At 42.5% G+C, this 18,236-nt stretch overlaps 1 protein-coding gene across 2 annotated transcripts in view; it reads right to left on the bottom strand.

The window, feature by feature from the left end:
* Window positions 1-3,146: 3,146 nt before the first annotated feature.
* Window positions 3,147-18,236, bottom strand: part of SPINT1 (serine peptidase inhibitor, Kunitz type 1) — a 76,853-nt gene continuing 61,763 nt past the window's right edge. Inside the window, exons 6-10 of one of the 2 annotated variants that reach the window (XM_029598587.1) lie at window positions 14,671-14,796; window positions 13,165-13,215; window positions 7,600-7,770; window positions 6,941-7,000; window positions 3,147-5,527 (exon numbers count right to left, since the gene is read on the bottom strand). In XM_029598587.1, the coding sequence (XP_029454447.1) occupies window positions 5,334-5,527; window positions 6,941-7,000; window positions 7,600-7,770; window positions 13,165-13,215; window positions 14,671-14,796 (602 nt within the window). In that variant the 3' untranslated portion in view covers window positions 3,147-5,333. The remainder of the gene's footprint in view (window positions 5,528-6,940; window positions 7,001-7,599; window positions 7,771-13,164; window positions 13,216-14,670; window positions 14,797-18,236) is intronic. The other variant, XM_029598588.1, reaches the window with a different exon arrangement.

Below are 18,236 nucleotides of genomic sequence, written 5' to 3'. Positions count from 1 at the left end.
TTAGTCATAACTTTAATTGGGGATATTCAAATTAGAGGTACTGTATATCCCAGATAAATTTAGCCGGATTTTCTGGGTTTTTGAACATTGATCTCATTATGTTTTCCCTACTTCAAATACAGTACTTGAATGCATGTCATATTGCCTTAGTTATACAAATTTGCTGTATTTTGTTCATTTTACATTTACAGGTCAATATGCAAAGGGTGTTCAGTGCTATTTGGCAGCATAAGCGAAACTTGAACGGTTAAGTGTTGGGTTGTTGAATATGCGCCCGAGTTCAAACAGTGCCATGTAGCTACAGAAGTTACTTATTCGGCTAAGTTTTAAGCTGCACAGGCTGCAAGCGGGTAGTGGGTGGAGCGACTTAGCTGCAAATGTGGCTAGGTAGCAACATAAGAACATAAGAAATTGCCATGCTGGGTCAGACCAAGGGTCCATCAAGCCCAGCATCCTGTTTCCAGATGCCAAACCAGGCCACAAGAACCTGGCAATTACCCAAACACTAATAAGATCCCATGCTATTGATGCAATTAATAGCAGTGGCTATTCCCTAAGTAGACTTGATTAATAGCTGTTAATGGACCTCTCCTCCAAGAACTTATCCAAACCTTTTTTGAACCCAGCTACACTAACTGCACCAACCACATCCTCTGGCAACAAATTCCAGAGCTTTATTGTGTGTTGAGTGAAAAAGAATTTTCTCAGATTAGTCTTAAATGTGTTACTTGCTAACTTCATGGGATGCCCCCCTAGTCCTTCTATTATTCAAAAGAGTAAATAACTGATTCACATTAACCCATTCTAGACCTCTCATGATTTTAAACACCTCTATCATATCCCCCCTCAGCCGTCTCTTCTCCAAGCTGAACAGCCCTAACCTCTTCAGCCTTTCCTCATAGGGGAGCTGTTCCATCCCCTTTATCATTTTGGTTGCCCTTCGCTGTACCTTCTCCATCACAACTATATATTTTTTTTTTTTTAGATGCGGCGACCAAAATTGTACACAGTATTCAAGGTGCGGTCTCACTATGGAGTGATATAGAGACAATATGACATTTTCCGTTTTATTAACCATTCCCTTACTAATAAATCCTAACATTGTTTGCTTTTTTGACTGCTGCAGCACACTGAACCGACAATTTTAAAGTATTATCCAATATGATGCCTAGATCTTTTTCCTAGGGGTGTAGCTCCTAATATGGAACCTAACATCGTGTAACTACAGCAAGGGTTATTTTTCCCTATATGCAACACCTTGCACTTGTCCACATTAAGTTTCATCTACCATTTGGATGCCCAATCTTCCAGTCTTGCAAGGTCCTCCTGTAATGTATCACAATCCACTTGTGATTTAAGTACTCTGAATAATTTTGTATCATCCGCAAACTTGATAACCTCACTAGTCGTATTCCTTTCCAGATCATTTATATATATATATATTGAAAAGCACTGGTCAAATTACAGCTCCCTGAGGTATTCCACTGTTTACCCTTTTCCACTGAGAAATTGACCATTTAATCCTACTGTCTGGTTCCTGTCTTTTAACCAGTTTGTAATCCATGAAAGGACATCGCCTCCTATCCCATGACTTTTTAGTTTTCTTAGAAGCCTCTCATGAGGGACATTTGGTCTTAGGCTCCTAAGTTGACTGGCTAAGTTAGACCTGCTATAGAGCAAGTCTACCTGACTCAGATATAACTTATGTGGCTAACTGTGAATATATACCCTTTCAGTGACAGTCGTGCTGCTGAATATACTGGGCCGGATTTTAAAAAAAGGTTACATGCATAAATCCAGAGGATTTACGCGTGTAACTGGTCTTACACGCGCCGGGCCTATTTTCAAAATGCCCAGCGACACGAGTAAGTCCCAGAGTTTTACTAAAGGGGCAGGGCAGTGGCGGGACCAGAGGCCTCCAATAGAGTGGCCATTTGCCGCTGTGTTGGTGGATTGTGTGCCGGCAGGTGCAAAAGGTAAGACAAAGGTCAAGGGGGGGATAAGGTTAGGGGAAGGGGTGGAAAGGTCAGGCTAGGGAGAACGGGGGAAGGTAGCGCGGCTCGGCGCACAATTGTGCCCCTGCTTGCACGCACAGACCAGATTTTATAACATACACGTGTCTGCGCGCGCACATGTACACCCACGCGTCCCTTTTAAAATCTACCCCACTGTATAACTTGGCCGGATGAGTTATATCCAGCCACATTACTTCAAGCACCAGTTTTGAATATTGGCCTCTTAAAATTTAAAGATAAAATTAATTTCAAGAGATCTTGCCATTTAAAGGAGTTGAGGCCAGTGATTATTCCTATAAGAGGAGTTCATTGGATCCAGGTCTTTTGCTGCCCTGAGAAGGAAATGAGAACCCAAGAAATGCTAAAAAACTAACAAAACAAGACTTCTGATGCAGTAAGCGAATGCTATGATAATGCATCAAGAATAAAAACAAAAATAAAGAAAATCCTTGCACTAACTTCAAGATGTGCATAGCATGCATGAAAATATGATTTGTGCACAAATGGTGTGTGTGCGCACATAAAAACAGAGTACAGAATCCCCTGGCAATACGAACTCCATTATGAACTCTCCTAAATTAAACACTAGCCCTGGGGTCTGCAATTTTTCTAAATAAGAACCAAGAACTGTTTCATGGGCTGCTTTTTTTTTTGTCCAAAATATTTTAAGAGCCACAACCCTGTGGTAAATTGGGACACTCGTGTAAATTGCACATTCGCAGCCATTTGAGATTTTTTACAGTAGGGCATAAGTGTAAATGCCAAAGTTATATATTGTAACGTTTTGTTTCCCCAAACCTCTCCTCAGGGGCTTTTCAGGAAATCAAAACAGAAAATGCATAAGTTTGCATGCTCTGCCTTCACTGTATTGCAGTTATGCCACATGCATATTTATTATAGGTGTCTTGAAAATGCTATTGGATAGGGATCCCCAAGAACAGATGTAATGCATACGTTTGCCTAGAAAGACCTGTAATCCTTTGATTTAGACCAGAAGAAAGGAAGTCTCAGTCAGTAAGCTAGGCCCAAGAGCACATTCAAGATTCCACAGTAATAACAGAAGTAAAGCAAGCCACTATTTCAATAAAGTTGGGGAAGAGGTTTCCACATTTTTTATAAGAACACAAAACACCGATTTTTTTATTTTATTAAACTTGTGTTTACAGATCATTAGAAACAAAGGCTAAAAATATTTACACAGACAAACCTACTAAAGAGGGATGACATGGGCATTCTGGAAATCTCCTTTTATTAATAAAAAGCTTTACAGAGACTGGAATCCTTTTTTGACATTTCCTTCTGGAAGCTGTTAATTGCCATCCAGCAGCTGATGTTTCCAGGCCCAGCCCTGTACTTCCCCACCTACCCAGGCATGCACACGCTTGCATAGCCTCCGTTACAGAAGAAAGGATCCCCTGAAACCCTCACAGCTGTGCACGCTCTTAATCCCACTCCCTCGCACAACAGTAGAAAGCTGCTCTCAGCGCACGGCTGGCCCCAAAGCATAGTGCCCACTTCTCTATGGGAAAAAAAAAAAGATATTTCCTCCAGTGAACACCTTATGCCTGCACACATGCACTGAGGCACAATGTCTAATTAGGGTATACGCCGTCACAGACCGCATGCACTACAGTTTGTACTTGATAAAAACTATTACAAGAACTTACCAGTCCATTCCTGCACCCTCTTTCTAAACTTAAGAATGAGATAAGCCTAGAGTGTCAGTCTCAGCACTAGTTTGATGGTATATGGCTTCCACCCTGTTTAGAGACTCACTGGTGCATACCTGACATTAAAAAGGATATCTATATTGAGAGTCTAAAAAAAACTACTTTCACCACTCACCACTGAGGCAGAGGCTATAGGTAGGCAGGCAGGCAAGAAGGTGTATGGTGATGTACATCCCCAGGGGCTTTCAGAGCTAAGTCAATGATTCGTAGGTATTTTGCCAGTAACCTCTTGCACGCGATAAGGACCTTATTGCGGCAGTAGCATTCAAATTATGTGGAGGGGAGTCGTCAGGGAGGGGATTAGGGAAATAGGCTGGCAGCAGTAGCACGGGAAATAGCACCACCTTTTACGGTGGCGCAATGCCCGTGATAGTGTGCAGCACGACCACACCGCGGCAGGCGAAACCGCACCACCGTGGTGCGCCCGACCGCCCCCTTAATCCTGGCCTTAATTTGATGCAATTTTAGGGGCGGAAAACACCGGCGACATCAGCAAAACAAAAAAGCAAAACACTGGGAGATTCAGAGAATACATTAGGTGGTGATGTAGTGCGTCAGTATACAACTTAGTCAAGGAGACAGAACAGTTTACATTTATACCCATTCTAAAAGAAAGTTACAAAATCACTAAATTAATTTATGAACAGAACACAACAAACCTATCACCACATGCTATACAGCTGAGCCAACATTGTACACACCTACGCCAATATTCCTGGCATTAACCAGAGGACTCTGACAGTTACTGGGATGAAACCACACAGAAAACCCAGGGGATGGCAGGGATGCTGCCACCACCGAAAAAGCAGCTCAGGCTGGTTTACATCTTAAGAATTTTTGTGAATCGTTTCAGTAGATTTAAAAGTTACTTAACAAGTATTTCCTTTAATATCATGTAAAACCAAAAATTGTGTGTTTGCTTCAAGTCGCATTTGCTCACTACACTACTTTTAAGTTAGTTACTTAAGACATTTACTAAAATTCTGTCAAAAAAGAGTGGTTTTTTAAAAGGCTGCCACCACTCGCTTCCCGATACCAAAGGATGGGAAGCAAAAAAGGTAGAAGATCTTAACTGAACTCATCTTAGGAACACCCTGGAGTTTCTAGACCGGAAAAGGGAATGGGGGGGATGCTAAACAGCAGGGACACCGCTAGTCTTTTCTTGCCGAGGAACCAGAACTCAGATTTAAAGTAAAATAATCATCATTCTAGTAAGAGATTTCTTCCTTTCTGGATTACAATAAAAACAAAATGTTTAATTCAGTTGAAGTCAGTCACTGGATCCTTTAAGGATATGGGCTGATGAGTGTCCCATTTGGGAAAAGTCCACAAACAAACAAATGCCAACTCCATGAGCCATATATAGAACTTTTGATATCAAAGATAACATCCTATCCTACTGAGGGCAGGGTGGGAATATCAATGAAGCACAAGCATTCGTTTCAAACATAAGAGGGAAGAACAGCCTCTTGGTAGATCTTCAGGCTTCCGGCAAATTCCTCCTCTGTTTCATATGGGGAGCTGGGGGCTCTTGCTCACTTAGGTTTGCTCAGATGGGGGTTGGTGGATATGAAGAATCTTCTGTGTGTCAGACAGGCTTGGTGGTTCTGTTGTACACCAGATGCTCTGTGTCCTCCGTGGTGGATATGGTGGAGCCGTTAGCAGTAGGCTGGTTTCTCCTACTGTTTTTCTTTCTTTTCTTCAGAAAACAGTAACCAAGGACTGCCAGGACCACAAGGATGCAGATGCCAAGCAGTACAGCGACAGCAACTTCAACCGAGCCTATAAAAGTACAAAAAGTTAAGAGGGCACACGGTATAGCATGTTACACCTATTCCTCTCTCCCCCTTATTGTTCCAAAAGCTAGGCAAGGGCAGGAAGAAGCTTTACATACAGAGAAAATGATGAAGTAGAATCTAAGGAGTACATTTTCAAAGGAGTTGTGTGTGTAAAAATAGCATATACTGTACACGCATAAGTAGCATGCACTTGTGTATATGTTATTTTATAAATGTTGAGAGTTTGAATGTATTTTCCATTTCGTGCACATATTTTACCAGTGGGGGGGGGGGGGGGGTTAGGTGGGCATTCAGTAAGCCACTGAGAATTTTAGATAGACTGTCTATAAATTTTGTAATTAAATAAATATGCGCATACTATACTTTTGTAAGATATATATGCATATCTTTATCTAGCTAGATATCTATCTAAAAAAGGCTTGCGTCAGTGTCAGTTGGCCACACTGTTGTGCTGTGGCCACCAGGTGTTAGCTGAACAGTAGAAGGTGCTCTTTGCAAAGGCAATGTGCTCTGTTTCAAAAACCTTGTCACAGACACGGAGACAGGCACACTGGCAGAGGCGCACACACACAGGCACCCCACACACAGACTGTTATTGACAAGACAACCCAAGCAATGCTGGGTACTGTTCACTAATATGCTCTGTCTGCAAAGCCCAACTCTCACGCTCCCACACAGAAACATGCAGGAAGAGGAACACACACAAGCAGAAGGCTCTCCCCACTCACACAGGCACAAGCCCCCTATACCCACAAAACAGGCCCACACAGGCTATTATAAACCCCACTACCCAAGTAACACTGAACCCTTTTTACTATTACATTACTGAACTTGAATGCACACTTTTACACCTACTAATTAACTTGCAGATGTCAAAATCAGACTTGTCTGCATTTTTTGGGTGAGAGGCCTAGGTGAACTGGTGGTTCAGAATGAGGTGGTCGAGGGTCTAGGTGAACCAGAGACAGACTGGGATGAACTGGCAGCGTCTTGACGAACCAGTAATTTCCAAGCACTGTGCTAGTGTTTTCAAAATGTTATACATGCATACTTTATAAAATATGTCTCCATATATAAATCAGGGGCATTATGGGTGCATTATATATTTTTTTTTACACGTACATTTATAAAATAGGTATAGTATGAGCAAACTAGAGAGACTGCCAGGGTCTACTCATTGCTGCTAATGAATTAAAACAGAACACACTATCCTCAATTATTCCAAAAAGTAGCCTGGTCTGAGAGCAGCACCGAAGAATCATCCTAAAGGCACTGTCCCTCCAGCCCACAGGCCAGCGAGGATTACCGACAATCACAAACGCATGTTGTCCGGCATATAAGGGAAATGTACATTAAACAAAATAAGAGGACAGATCATATAAAAAGCCTTCTTTACCAGAACCTCCTTCCGAGAACTTCTGGTTTCTCTCGCCATTTCGACCAAACATGTCCCGATCTTTATGAAGGGAAAAAAAGCAAAGCCATGGACTTAAACAGGATGGTAAGACTGCAGTACAGAAATCCCAGCCACATTCACTGTTCACAAACACCAGGTGGCCTTTACTCTTGACATTTGCAGTTTTGAAAATCACAAAAAGGTACCATCGAGGAGTGATACAGATCATGCATGCTCCTACTTTGCACGTGTGGCCTCCAAACCTCACATGTAACATGTGCAGAGAATTCTTCATTTGAACTAATAAAAAGGTATCATAAATTCGTAAATAATCAGGGTCCAATCAAAGCTCTTCTTTTACAGGCAGATACTTTTATTAAGAGACCAATGATTGAAATTATGGAGCATATTTCTTATTCAGGAAAGACAGGCTATAATGTCACAGAATTAGGCTACCATCCACACCTATGAATTAACTCTGCACTTAAGGTTTGGGACCTTTACAGACAGACTGCACAAATAGGAGGTCTCCCAAATTCTGTTAATCAAACAGAATATGCTTTTTTTTTTTTTTTGAAATCTGTAACAAGCCATAAATTCTGGAGAAACGTATTCTAGTGACGAGCCGCAGTAATGCCGAAATTCGACCCATCGCTTACCCGAGAATCCTTCACACACGGTCATGCACTCCTCCTTGGTTATGAACTTGTTCTCATTGCCAGGGCAGCCCCCATAAGTAAAACTGAAGCAGTCTTGATGGAATGGGTCATAGTACCAGCGGGGGAAGCTGGCACGGCAAGGTCCAGTATCTGGATACTCCCCACACCGAACTGCCAAGAAAGAAGAAATAAAGATCACAGCTCCAGCCAGACATGTCTGTGTGCCTCAGCAATGCCTACCCTCGTGCTCTCTTTCAGCTCAAGCGCACCGCATGGAATATCCACTGTTCAAGTAAGGGATGAGCGAGCGGCGGAAGTCAATAAAAAGCAGTGCCGCAGCTTGGTGATAAAGCTCGATGTCGTGGTGAATGAGATTGTAGCTCAGACCGTCTGCAAGATGCAAGTCCGCTGGGGGGAACTTGTTTACTGGCTTTCTACGGCATTGATTCTAGGCTAGTATAGTGGGCCTGGTTTCAGAGGTGGCCTTTCATTCACTACATTTAAGGACTAAAAGTACGGTAATCTTATGTGGCTACGAGGAATAAAGATCAGTGTAAGAGGGGAAGACTGTATCCTTGTGGTAACTGGGAACGGCCAAAACAGAGACTAGCGGTTTCCACACAAAAACCTCATTTACAGTAACAGAAGAGTACAATACAAAGGCTGCTTACCTTTGCAGACCTTAGCTTATTCAAAATACCTCACTGTACTTCAGCTTCCTGCCTTCTCTCTGGGGATCCCACCACCACCCCTTCTGGGGCCCTGACTCCTTATACTGTAGTGAGGGGAGACTCAAGAGTAATCTAAGGAAATATTTCTTTACAGAGACCGGTGGTGGATGCATGGTGAAGACCAGGACAGAATCTGAATTCAAGAAAGCATGGGAAAAAAACCACAGGAGACCAGAGGTAGGAATTGTAGGGATGCTTTCTGCCATAATGTTTCTATACAAGTTTGCTTTGAAAATGCTTGTGAAAGTGGCCTGATATGCAAACAGATAACACGCACAAGTTAAACCCTCCAAAGAGCTGCAACTCTATGCGAGTTAAATGCATGTGCTCGCCTTTTTATTTTAAATAAACGTATGCGCATAAATTCCAACTATTCCCCTCCCCTGGAACACCCCTGCAGTTCATATAGGAGTATGCGTGTGTAATTTGGCTATGAGCGTACTTCTACGCACTCTGGAGCCCCGACTATTTTTCTATCTGTCCTTTGCATGCAGAAAATATGGGTTTCTGTGCGTAAATAGCTTTAAAAATTCAGCCCTTAAATCTTATACTGGATGCCTCTTATTCCTGGCAGCCCTCACTCCAGTCCTCTCTGCCAGATTTGCCGTCACTTTGAAAAAATGGATCTGGCCTTTATCGGAAAAAGCTTATCTATAGGATTTGTTTTATGGACATGCTCAGGAAAAAGAGTTCCTACTGCCCGGCTGTCAGACATCTCTTGTTCACATTTACATGTTCTTAAATGACCCAAGTCATTTGTGAAGAGGAAACCCAAAGAAAGCCATACAGGTGTAGCAGGTGATCAGGAAAAGTTAGGGGCCTACCAGTGAAATAATTTCCAAAAGGTTCTATATATTTTTTTTTTTAATGTAAAAACAAAACCTCCACAAATTGTACTTGATCAATCTTTGTGTGTCATGCAATATGGAAAAAAGAAATACTGGTGTCCAATTATAAGAATCAGGAAACATCAGTTTCTGATCAAAAAAGCAAGGAGCCAATGTCTTTCATGATCAACAGTTAGAGAGGTGCCAGATTTGTATTTGTGGCACGCAGGTTTGAATATAATGAAGATAACAGAGAGCTTGGCTAGTTTATGATGGCACTGGGCTACTGTGCGACCTAAGGATTAAGAAGGTCTGGATCCTTGTTTCTGTACATGGTAAGCTGAAAGTCAGAAATCTGCACCCCAGCTGGTTCTAAAAAACCCCCGACAAGTGACCTGCCAGAAGGCTGGGAAGATTTGGGGGCCAAGTTTCAAAATTTCCCATACTGGGGCAAAAGTCCATGTGTACTTTTTTTTTTTTTTTTTTTTTAGGTGATCTTGGCACCAATTTTCAAAGAGAAAATGCCTGTGGACTTCTATGTTGAAACAGGTTGTGAATACAAAAGCACGTGTGCTCACTTGCACGCTTTTCTTCTCTCCCACTCTAAAACATGCCCCCAGGAACACCTCCTCTCTTCCACAAGGCATGGACTTTTGGATGTGCTGATGGTGGGCAATTTTTGGACAGCCAATTTCCACAGGTACAGTTGCGTGCCAAAAGTTTAAATCTCATCTTAAAGATACCTGAGGCACGCATTCCCTAATTTCTAAGATCTTTTACCCTCTGTATGGGAAAAACCTTGGGGGGGGGGGGGGAAGTTGGGGGCCATCTTGAGTGGCAGCCCTGAGACCCACTCAACCTTCCCTCTTTGCTTTTTTTTTTGGTTGGCTTGTGTTTTAAATGTGAGGCGGGAGCCTCGGGACCCGTTTTAGAGTCCTGGGCTTCCTGCCTCACATTTAGCGCTTTTTCAAGGTGGTGTTATTTTATCGGCTGACCACCTTCTCAGTCAGCTGCAATAAAATATTTGCATAGCATTACCTATGCATGACCTTCTTTGCATGCATTTGCATTATTCATGCATGTGATTTGCATGCAAAGGTCATTGTAATAGGGGAGAGAACCTGGGCAGGGAGATGCAAAAAAATAGTACGATAAAACACGTGCTAGAGCACTACTGGGGCGTGATACATCTCCCAGTAACTTTGTACCTGAGGCAACGGAGGATAAAGTGATTTGCCCAAGGTCACAAGCAGAAGCAAAAGGATTTGAACTCTGGTTTCCCTGGTTTGTAGCCCTCTGCTCTAACCACTAGGCTACTCCTCCACTCCTGGAAAAAAAAGACTGGGTGAACAGTGGAGATTTTGGCAAACATGATTTCAATTACACCTGCATGTTTTAAAATATACAGAGACTTTTGCGCCTAAACAAGGTTTTACATGAGCAAGTCACAATTTTATTCGCATGTAAAAATTTATGCACCTGTGTTTTTAAAATAGGTAGGAAACATACGCACTTTCAAAGCATTGCAGGTATTCATGCATTTCTATACAAACATTTTGTGATCTGCACGTACCTCATACATGCAGGTTATAGAATACTGTCAGATCTCCCCATGGCCATACACATGCATATTTATTTTATCTATCAAGTTTATAGCCTGGTGATCCACAGTTCTCAGCGGATTACAGAGTTATTGGCACAGGTTTCCCCCCCCCCCCCCCCACAAACACACACAATACAAAAACATTCTACAAATAAGAACAAAATAGTAGAACAATCCAAATCATATAAACAGTCAATTGTAGCTGTCATCACCAGATTATATTTTGCAAGCAGAGCATATGGGGCTGTGTGGAGTTGTTTGAAAATTATCTTCCAAGTTGGTACCTGGAGCAAAGGAGGGCAAAGTAACTTGCCCATGGTCAGAAGGGATAAGTGACATTTGAATCTTGGCTTCTCTGGTTCTCAGCCCATTGCTCTAACTAGGCTACTCCCATACTGGACTGAAAAACAATTCACATTTTTACTTGGGCATCTGCATTTATGGTTTTTTGTCCAGTAGAAAAATACTAATATATTTTAAAAATATGCATTTTTTTTAAACTGTCTGTTCACTGAAGGTACCATATTCAAGTATATTTACTAGAATGCCAAGCTGCAACTGGCCAGACATGGGAACAAGTTCTAGCAGGATTACCAAGTTTCAGGATAAAGTCACGTTGGCTGATTTTAACACGTAAAGATCATTTTATGCTCAAGCTCCAAAGGACTATGAAAGACAAGGGGAAGGGCCAGGGAAGAACACCTTGCTTTGAAAATTGACATTTTATTACGTTATTTGGGGTTTGTATGTTTTTCTGGAATGTTTCTTGTTGGAGAGGTTGCAGTGATCATAGGAGAAGGTACAGAGAAGGGTGACCAAAATGATAAGGGGAATGGAACAGCTCCCCTATGAGGAAAGGCTAAAGAGGTTAGGACTTTTCAGCTTGGAGAAGAGACGGCTGAGGGGGGATATGATAGAGGTGTGTAAAATCATGAGAGGTCTAGAACGGGTAGATGTGAATCGGTTATTTACTCTTTCAGATAATAGAAAGACTAGGGGGCACTCCATGAAGTTAGCATGTGGCACATTTAAAACTAATCGGAGAAAGTTCTTTTTCACTCAACGCATAATTAAACTCTGGAATTTGTTGCCAGAGGATGTGGTTCGTGCAGTTAGTATAGCTGTGTTTAGAAAAGGATTGGATAAGTTCTTGGAGGAGAAGTCCATTACCTGCTATTAAGTTGACTTCCAGAATAGCCACTGCCATTAGCAATGGTAACATGGAATAGACTTAGTTTTTGGGTACTTGCCAGGTTCTTATGGCCTGGATTGGCCACTGTTGGAAACAGGATGCTGGGCTTGATGGACCCTTGGTCTGACCCCATATGGCATGTTATCATCTGTTGTAGGCATTTTTAGTTTTTGTAATAAAATGTTATCATATTTTATAATAAAATATAAAACTAAAAATATATGTGCTTCTGTTGTACCATGCTTTGAACTGATTATTACCTGGAATAAGAGTCAATTTTTCCTAAATAAATCACATCTGCTCTACTTTTGTACTATAGTTACAAAAATGATACTGCACTAGTCATCCCAATAAAAAATAGCCCAATAAAAAGAAAATGATAATTCTGTTATTACCACCTCTCTCAGCTTTTTCAAAATCCAAAATTACCCTGTGTGAGAAAAAAAATATGAGAGACTGAAATGATCCTGTGTGAGAAAAGAAATTTAGGAGCTATTCTTTACCTTATGGGAAGATCTTCCATTGTATTATTCTCTTTAACCTGGCCTGAACCCACTCCCCACCAATGTTTGTGCAGGTGGGTGACTTCACCTCTTTGCTAACAGAAATGGAGGGGAACTGAACACCTCAGCAATGCTCTAAATCGGCAAGTGTCACGCACAGCAGCAAATACCTTCCCTTGCATGTAGAGCCTTGTGTGTGTAGCAGCTCCACAGTGCGCCAGAGGCACTTGACAGGAGACTTGAACCTGAGATTCCAGGCATCTCAGTACACAGAACTATATCCACATCACTGGGCAAGCTGAACGGTTATTTTAAATAGCTTATATAGAAACATAGAAATGATGGCAGAAAAAAACCAAACGGCCCATCCAGTCTGCCCAGCAAGCTCCCACACTTATCTGTTTCATCACCAGCCACCAAGTTCAGGGCCCTTGTTGGTATCTGTTTAATTCGAATTTCCTGCTGCCCCCTGCCATTGATGCAGAGAGTAATGTTGGAGTTGCATCAAAGGTGAATCATAAGGCTTAAGGGTAGTAACCGCCACATGAGGCAAGTTACCCCGATGCTTGTTTACCCAGACTGCACAGATCCATGCCTTGTTGGATGTTGTCTGAATGTAAATCCTCTTTTCCACATTTCCCCCTGTCATTGAAGCAGAGAGCAACACTGTATATGCATTCAAAGTGAAGTATCAGGCTTATGACCTTACCTTTGTCCTTCGGAGCATCTATTCTATTTAGTCTGTCAAATTCGTTATTGTCTGGAAAAGAACAATTGGAAGACAGTAGCTCAGTGAAGGTCCCACCACCTGATTTCCCAGCTAGTACCAGAAGAACCCTGCTAAAGGTCAGCATGCATCCAAAAGATGCTACTGTTGTGAAGGTCGTACTGCTGACCTTCACAACAGCTAACATGGACTAGCTAAATTAAACCAGTGACTACATAGAATAAAAAGGGAAAGGAAAAACATTAAGCTCAAATGTGTGTTTGTTTATAGAGCAGACAAGGTAGTCCTCCTAATAAAAGTACTGGGGTATCCACTGCTGTGTCACCAACACCTCTTTCTTCAGTGCCCACTGCTTCTTGCATATACCCATTCTGGGTACTGGCCATGCTCAACTTTGCTTAATTTCTGAGTTCTTCCTTTGGACTTCTAGCTGAAAATCAGAACCAGCCTCTACTGGAGCAAAATAGTGCTAGAAGCCTTCATTTGCAACTCTTGAGGGGTTTTCATCATTTTACTCTTTTTGCTCTCCTGTCTAGCCCAGCCACTGTGCTGCAGTGACAGTCCTTGGCCAGAAGCCACACTGATCAACAGGTGTTGCCAATATGTGACAGCTGTGAGTGCTGCCTCTGTAGCCTCCCAGGCTCAAGAAGCAGAAGCCGGGCTGATGTGTGCCTGAGCTTGAGACCAATATGGAGACGGCAACTGACCCAGAATCCTCTGCTATCTTAGCCTTTCTGGCTATGTGAACTTTAAATGCCCTTCTGAGCCTGACCTGGAGGAATTCCAAGGACACCTGGACAGCAATTGAAGCTGGCAACAATTTATGATGCCTAATTATAGGGTCACAAGAGCAGAAGGCAACAATCAGAACCTCAGGTTAGAATGTCATTACAGGGGCATCTGTAAACACAGCCTAAAATATGAAGATTGCCCTGAATAGCAAGATTTTAACAGAACAAAGGATTATCTAAAGTGTGATGGTAAATGTGCCCCCACTTGGAGAACTGGTCAGGGTAATTTATCATGCTGTTGACATGACAACCTATGTAAATGATACTCCAGGTGATCATGCAACTTAAGAATTTCTGACCTAGTACTGTATTGTATTTTACCTATAAAAGAAGGATCAGTCCATGTATACAAATGAGATGCTGGTTGGTCAGTTTGTCAGAGAAATGGCATCCAGCATCTCCCAAGAATACTTATATTGCTCAATAAAAAAATTATACTTTCTACAAAATCTTGTACCCATGGAGAAGAGCCATAAACGTGTTTGGTGCATAACAGGGCCTGGAAACTGGACCCACAATTCATGCATGGTAGCATGCAGCACTACATCAGAGCCATTGGGCTGGGCTCTAGCTACTGAGATTTCGCAAAGCCAGAACCAGAGGCGGTCAGGCTGCACAGTAATGCTTCTCTGTCCTATAACAAACCCTGGGCTGCATTTGTAAGTACAAAGTAATAACAAATATCTAAACTACTTGCATTTATCACAGGAAGATTCGTCCGAGTGATCTGTACAGTCTGGCGTTGCATCACATTCTAGAGTGCCATCAATGCAGCAGCCGTCAGTGCACTGGAACTGATTGGGCAGGCAGTGTCCATCACAGACTATTTTAGAAAAAAGGATTACATATTATACAAAAATGTACAAGACAGCGTCAAACCCCAAATGGACAGTGCTAAGAGAGGAAGGGATACATTCACTCCTGAACCCTGTAATTAGTTTAATTGAAAGAAACAGTTAAATTCACTCTTAATCCAACTACCTACACTTGGGTTTGTGGTGATCTAGAGAAGGAAAAGACAACCCATACCTCCCTACCCTACAGACATTCAGCTGTTTAATGTTCCAAGGTAAAATACTTTCTTTTCCTGACCCTAATAAGGTAATCTGAACAAATATAAAATCATTGCCTTCAATTACAATCTCAACTTGTTTTAATATCCAGCAATACCATTATATCCTAGGATAGTGAGGGCCAACTGGTGGCACACTAGTTGCAGCATTCCAGTCTTTCATGCAACCTGGCCTCATCAGAAAATGACAGACATGTCTGAGTTATCAGATATCCCCAGGGCCAGCATAACCAACTGTGCAAGCCGTGCACTTGCACAGGGCAGCGATCTAGAGGGCACAGTCAAATGGGGGCTGTAGGTCAGCCATTGACCCTGCCCAGAAAAAGGTGAGCTCACAAGCTGTGAGGTCACCCAGTGGACCTTAAAGAGGAGGCCACTAGCCACAAAGACAATGAGGCCATGGGCCACCCGACAGACCCCAACCCACCAGATGGCTGAGATAAAGAAGAGGACATGGAGAAGACAATGCTGTTGGGTCTCACGGTAATAAGAGGATAAGGCCATGGGTTGCATGGCAGATCCTAACTCCCATGGGGCTGCTGACCATCCACAATTAAAGAAAAGCTGGAGGGGTCAGCCAGGGAGAGTGTGTGTGTGTGTGTGTGTGTGTGTGTGTGTGTGTGTGTGTGTGTGTGTGTGATCAGGTGCATGCGAACATATATACATGGGTGAGAATGTGTGTGTGACAGCATGTGTGAACATGAGGGAGCACACGTGTGTGTGGGTGAGCATTGTGTGCACAAGCGAGGAAGCACAGGAATGTGTATGTATGAAAGCATGTATGTGAATGAGGGAGCGTGTGAGAGAGCACGGGAGAGTTCTGTGTCTGCATGAGATCATGTATAAGTGTGAGGGAATGTGTGTATGAGCATGTATGTGTGCACACGCACCCCACTCCCATTAATCGACAGCAATCTCAAGGTGATGAAATCAAAGAGTTCCCAGGTATAAAGCACATGAATTTTTGGATCCTCTTAAGTTTTTGGGGTTTTGTTTGATGTGTCTGCTGTTTTGAAATATGGTTTTTAGTGTTTGAGAAATTTTTTAAAAAATTGGATATGAGTTTTTAATTATTGGATCATCTATTCATCAGCTGTTTTTCAAATATTCTTAGTATATTTTTGCTTTTATAATTATTTATTTTATTTCTTGATTTTATTGTTTGACGTTTGAGGAATGGTGATGATTCTGTTTTTCCATTGTTGCTCTGCATAGAGTCTAGCTTGTTGTGGTTTCTAGTTCAATTTTTGCCTGTATGTGTCTATTTATACTTTATAGTTGCTCTATTCTGCATTCGACGAGGATCTGGTTTGTGTTCTGCATGGGTGGCTGAAGTGAGATATTCTACTAATAGGAGGTGTACTGGTGTTTTAGGGTCTGGTATAATATTTCCAGTGTTGCCTTTTCGTAGGTGGGGGTTAATACTGCTTGAGTTCTAGCAGCTGATGCTGTTTTGATATGGGAGGTTTATTATATTGTAATAATAATTCAGTTTACTTATGGATTTCAGAGGGTCACGTGCACATCAACACGCATTATATTAGGTCTAATACCATATGGGTTCCAAGTGTCACTTTTGAAGAGATTTCTCGTTGGCACCACAGCAATGCATAAAAATCACTGTACTTTTCTTGCTCTTTTTCATGTAAAATCTATTATAAATACATAATTCTTAACTGTGCGTGTGGAGAGGGCCGGGTTGGGGGTATGTGTGTGGGCGCAAGGCTATAAGGTTTGTCTAGGGCACAAGCCAGGGGTTCTGGGGGAGGTGGTGAACAGCCGGAGGGTGGGGGGTGTCAGTTTTTAAAAGTTTAAATTGTTGGATGGAGTTGGGGGTTTTTTTTGGGTGGGCCCAAAAGAGACTGAATTGGGGGGGGGGGGGGGGGAGTTGGAGGATGTCTCAGGGAAGCCTCCAGTCCAAAGAGATCTGTGGCCTCTGTTGCCTACAAAGTGGGGCAAGAGATCCTACTCTCCTCCACCTCTGCATTACATCTGTGCTTGCTCTGATGGGAGGAAAGAAAAGCAAAGATAGAGGCAGGAGGCTAGGGTCAGGTCACAGTACAGGGGCTAACTCAGCCTCCTCTGTAAGCTTCCTGTTTAGAGCAGATGTGCATGCAAGGGAGGAGAGGGTAGTAGTGCACAGTTACTGAGCTGCCAGTCTACTGCTTCTTTTGCTAGTGCAGAGGGCACGAGTGGGGAGGTAAAAAAAAAAATAGAAGAGAGAAGAAAGGGTAATGAATCTGAAGAGAATCCAGAGTGAAAAGGGATAAAGAAAAGGAGATAGTGAACAAGGGGAGGCTGGACAATCCTTTCAGCCTCCACTCTTCTCCTGTGATGCCCTTTCAAACCTGATCACCCATCAACCCCCTGTGGACAGCAGTACTTTATGTTGGGTCTGCCTCCTCTGCCAGTCGGCGTCTACCTGAGTGAGAGGTTTGGATGGAAGGTGCTGGTAGGCCCTTCGAGACCACAGGACAAACCTCCAGTGCAGCAGGCCAACAAAATGAGGAAGCTACGCCATCCTCCTGTCAGAATGAGGAAGCAAGGCCCTCCCCACGACATTGAACCTAAGCTGAAGGCCAGAGAGAGGAGTAGCTAAAATGGAGAGGGAGAGGGAGAACAAAAAAGAAAAAAGGGGAGCAAGACTAGCACAAACCCTTCACAAAATAGTTTGATTTTTTTTGTGCCAAGGAAAAGTACATTTTCCCTGGCTTAGCTTCTAAACATTGAATGGCAACTAGATTTTCAAAATATTTTTCCACCCCGGCCTAAAAGGTTCAGAGTCTTCCACAGTACAAGTGACGGCTCCACTCTGTTATACCAGCCTGTTGTGTATTTGTTGGCAGAGACCAACATATTGCTCTCTCTCCTAAACCTGTTCTATACTACTTGAGAAAAAATGATAGATAAAATCAGAGTAAATCATGCAATTAGAGATAACACACAGAGGCAAGAAATACAGGCAATTTATCAAATACCTAGGAGCGTACCTGGCAACTTCTGAGATCTGGGGGTGGGGGTTAGGCAGGCTGTACAGACTCTTCCTCTACCCTCCTCCAACTACTTTCTTCTTAATTTATGACCTCTATCAGACAATAAATAGTTTCTAACCTTTTCTGTCTCTGTCTTTTTTCTCACATTCTATCCTTCTCTCTATAGGAAAATTAGTTTCTTACCTGATAATTTTCGTT

This window comes from Rhinatrema bivittatum, chromosome 4, assembly GCF_901001135.1.
Source record: "Rhinatrema bivittatum chromosome 4, aRhiBiv1.1, whole genome shotgun sequence".
Classification (NCBI taxonomy): domain Eukaryota; kingdom Metazoa; phylum Chordata; class Amphibia; order Gymnophiona; family Rhinatrematidae; genus Rhinatrema; species Rhinatrema bivittatum.
The sequence above is the reverse complement of the archived record's forward strand: the minus strand, read 5'-3'. Positions and strand labels throughout refer to the sequence as shown.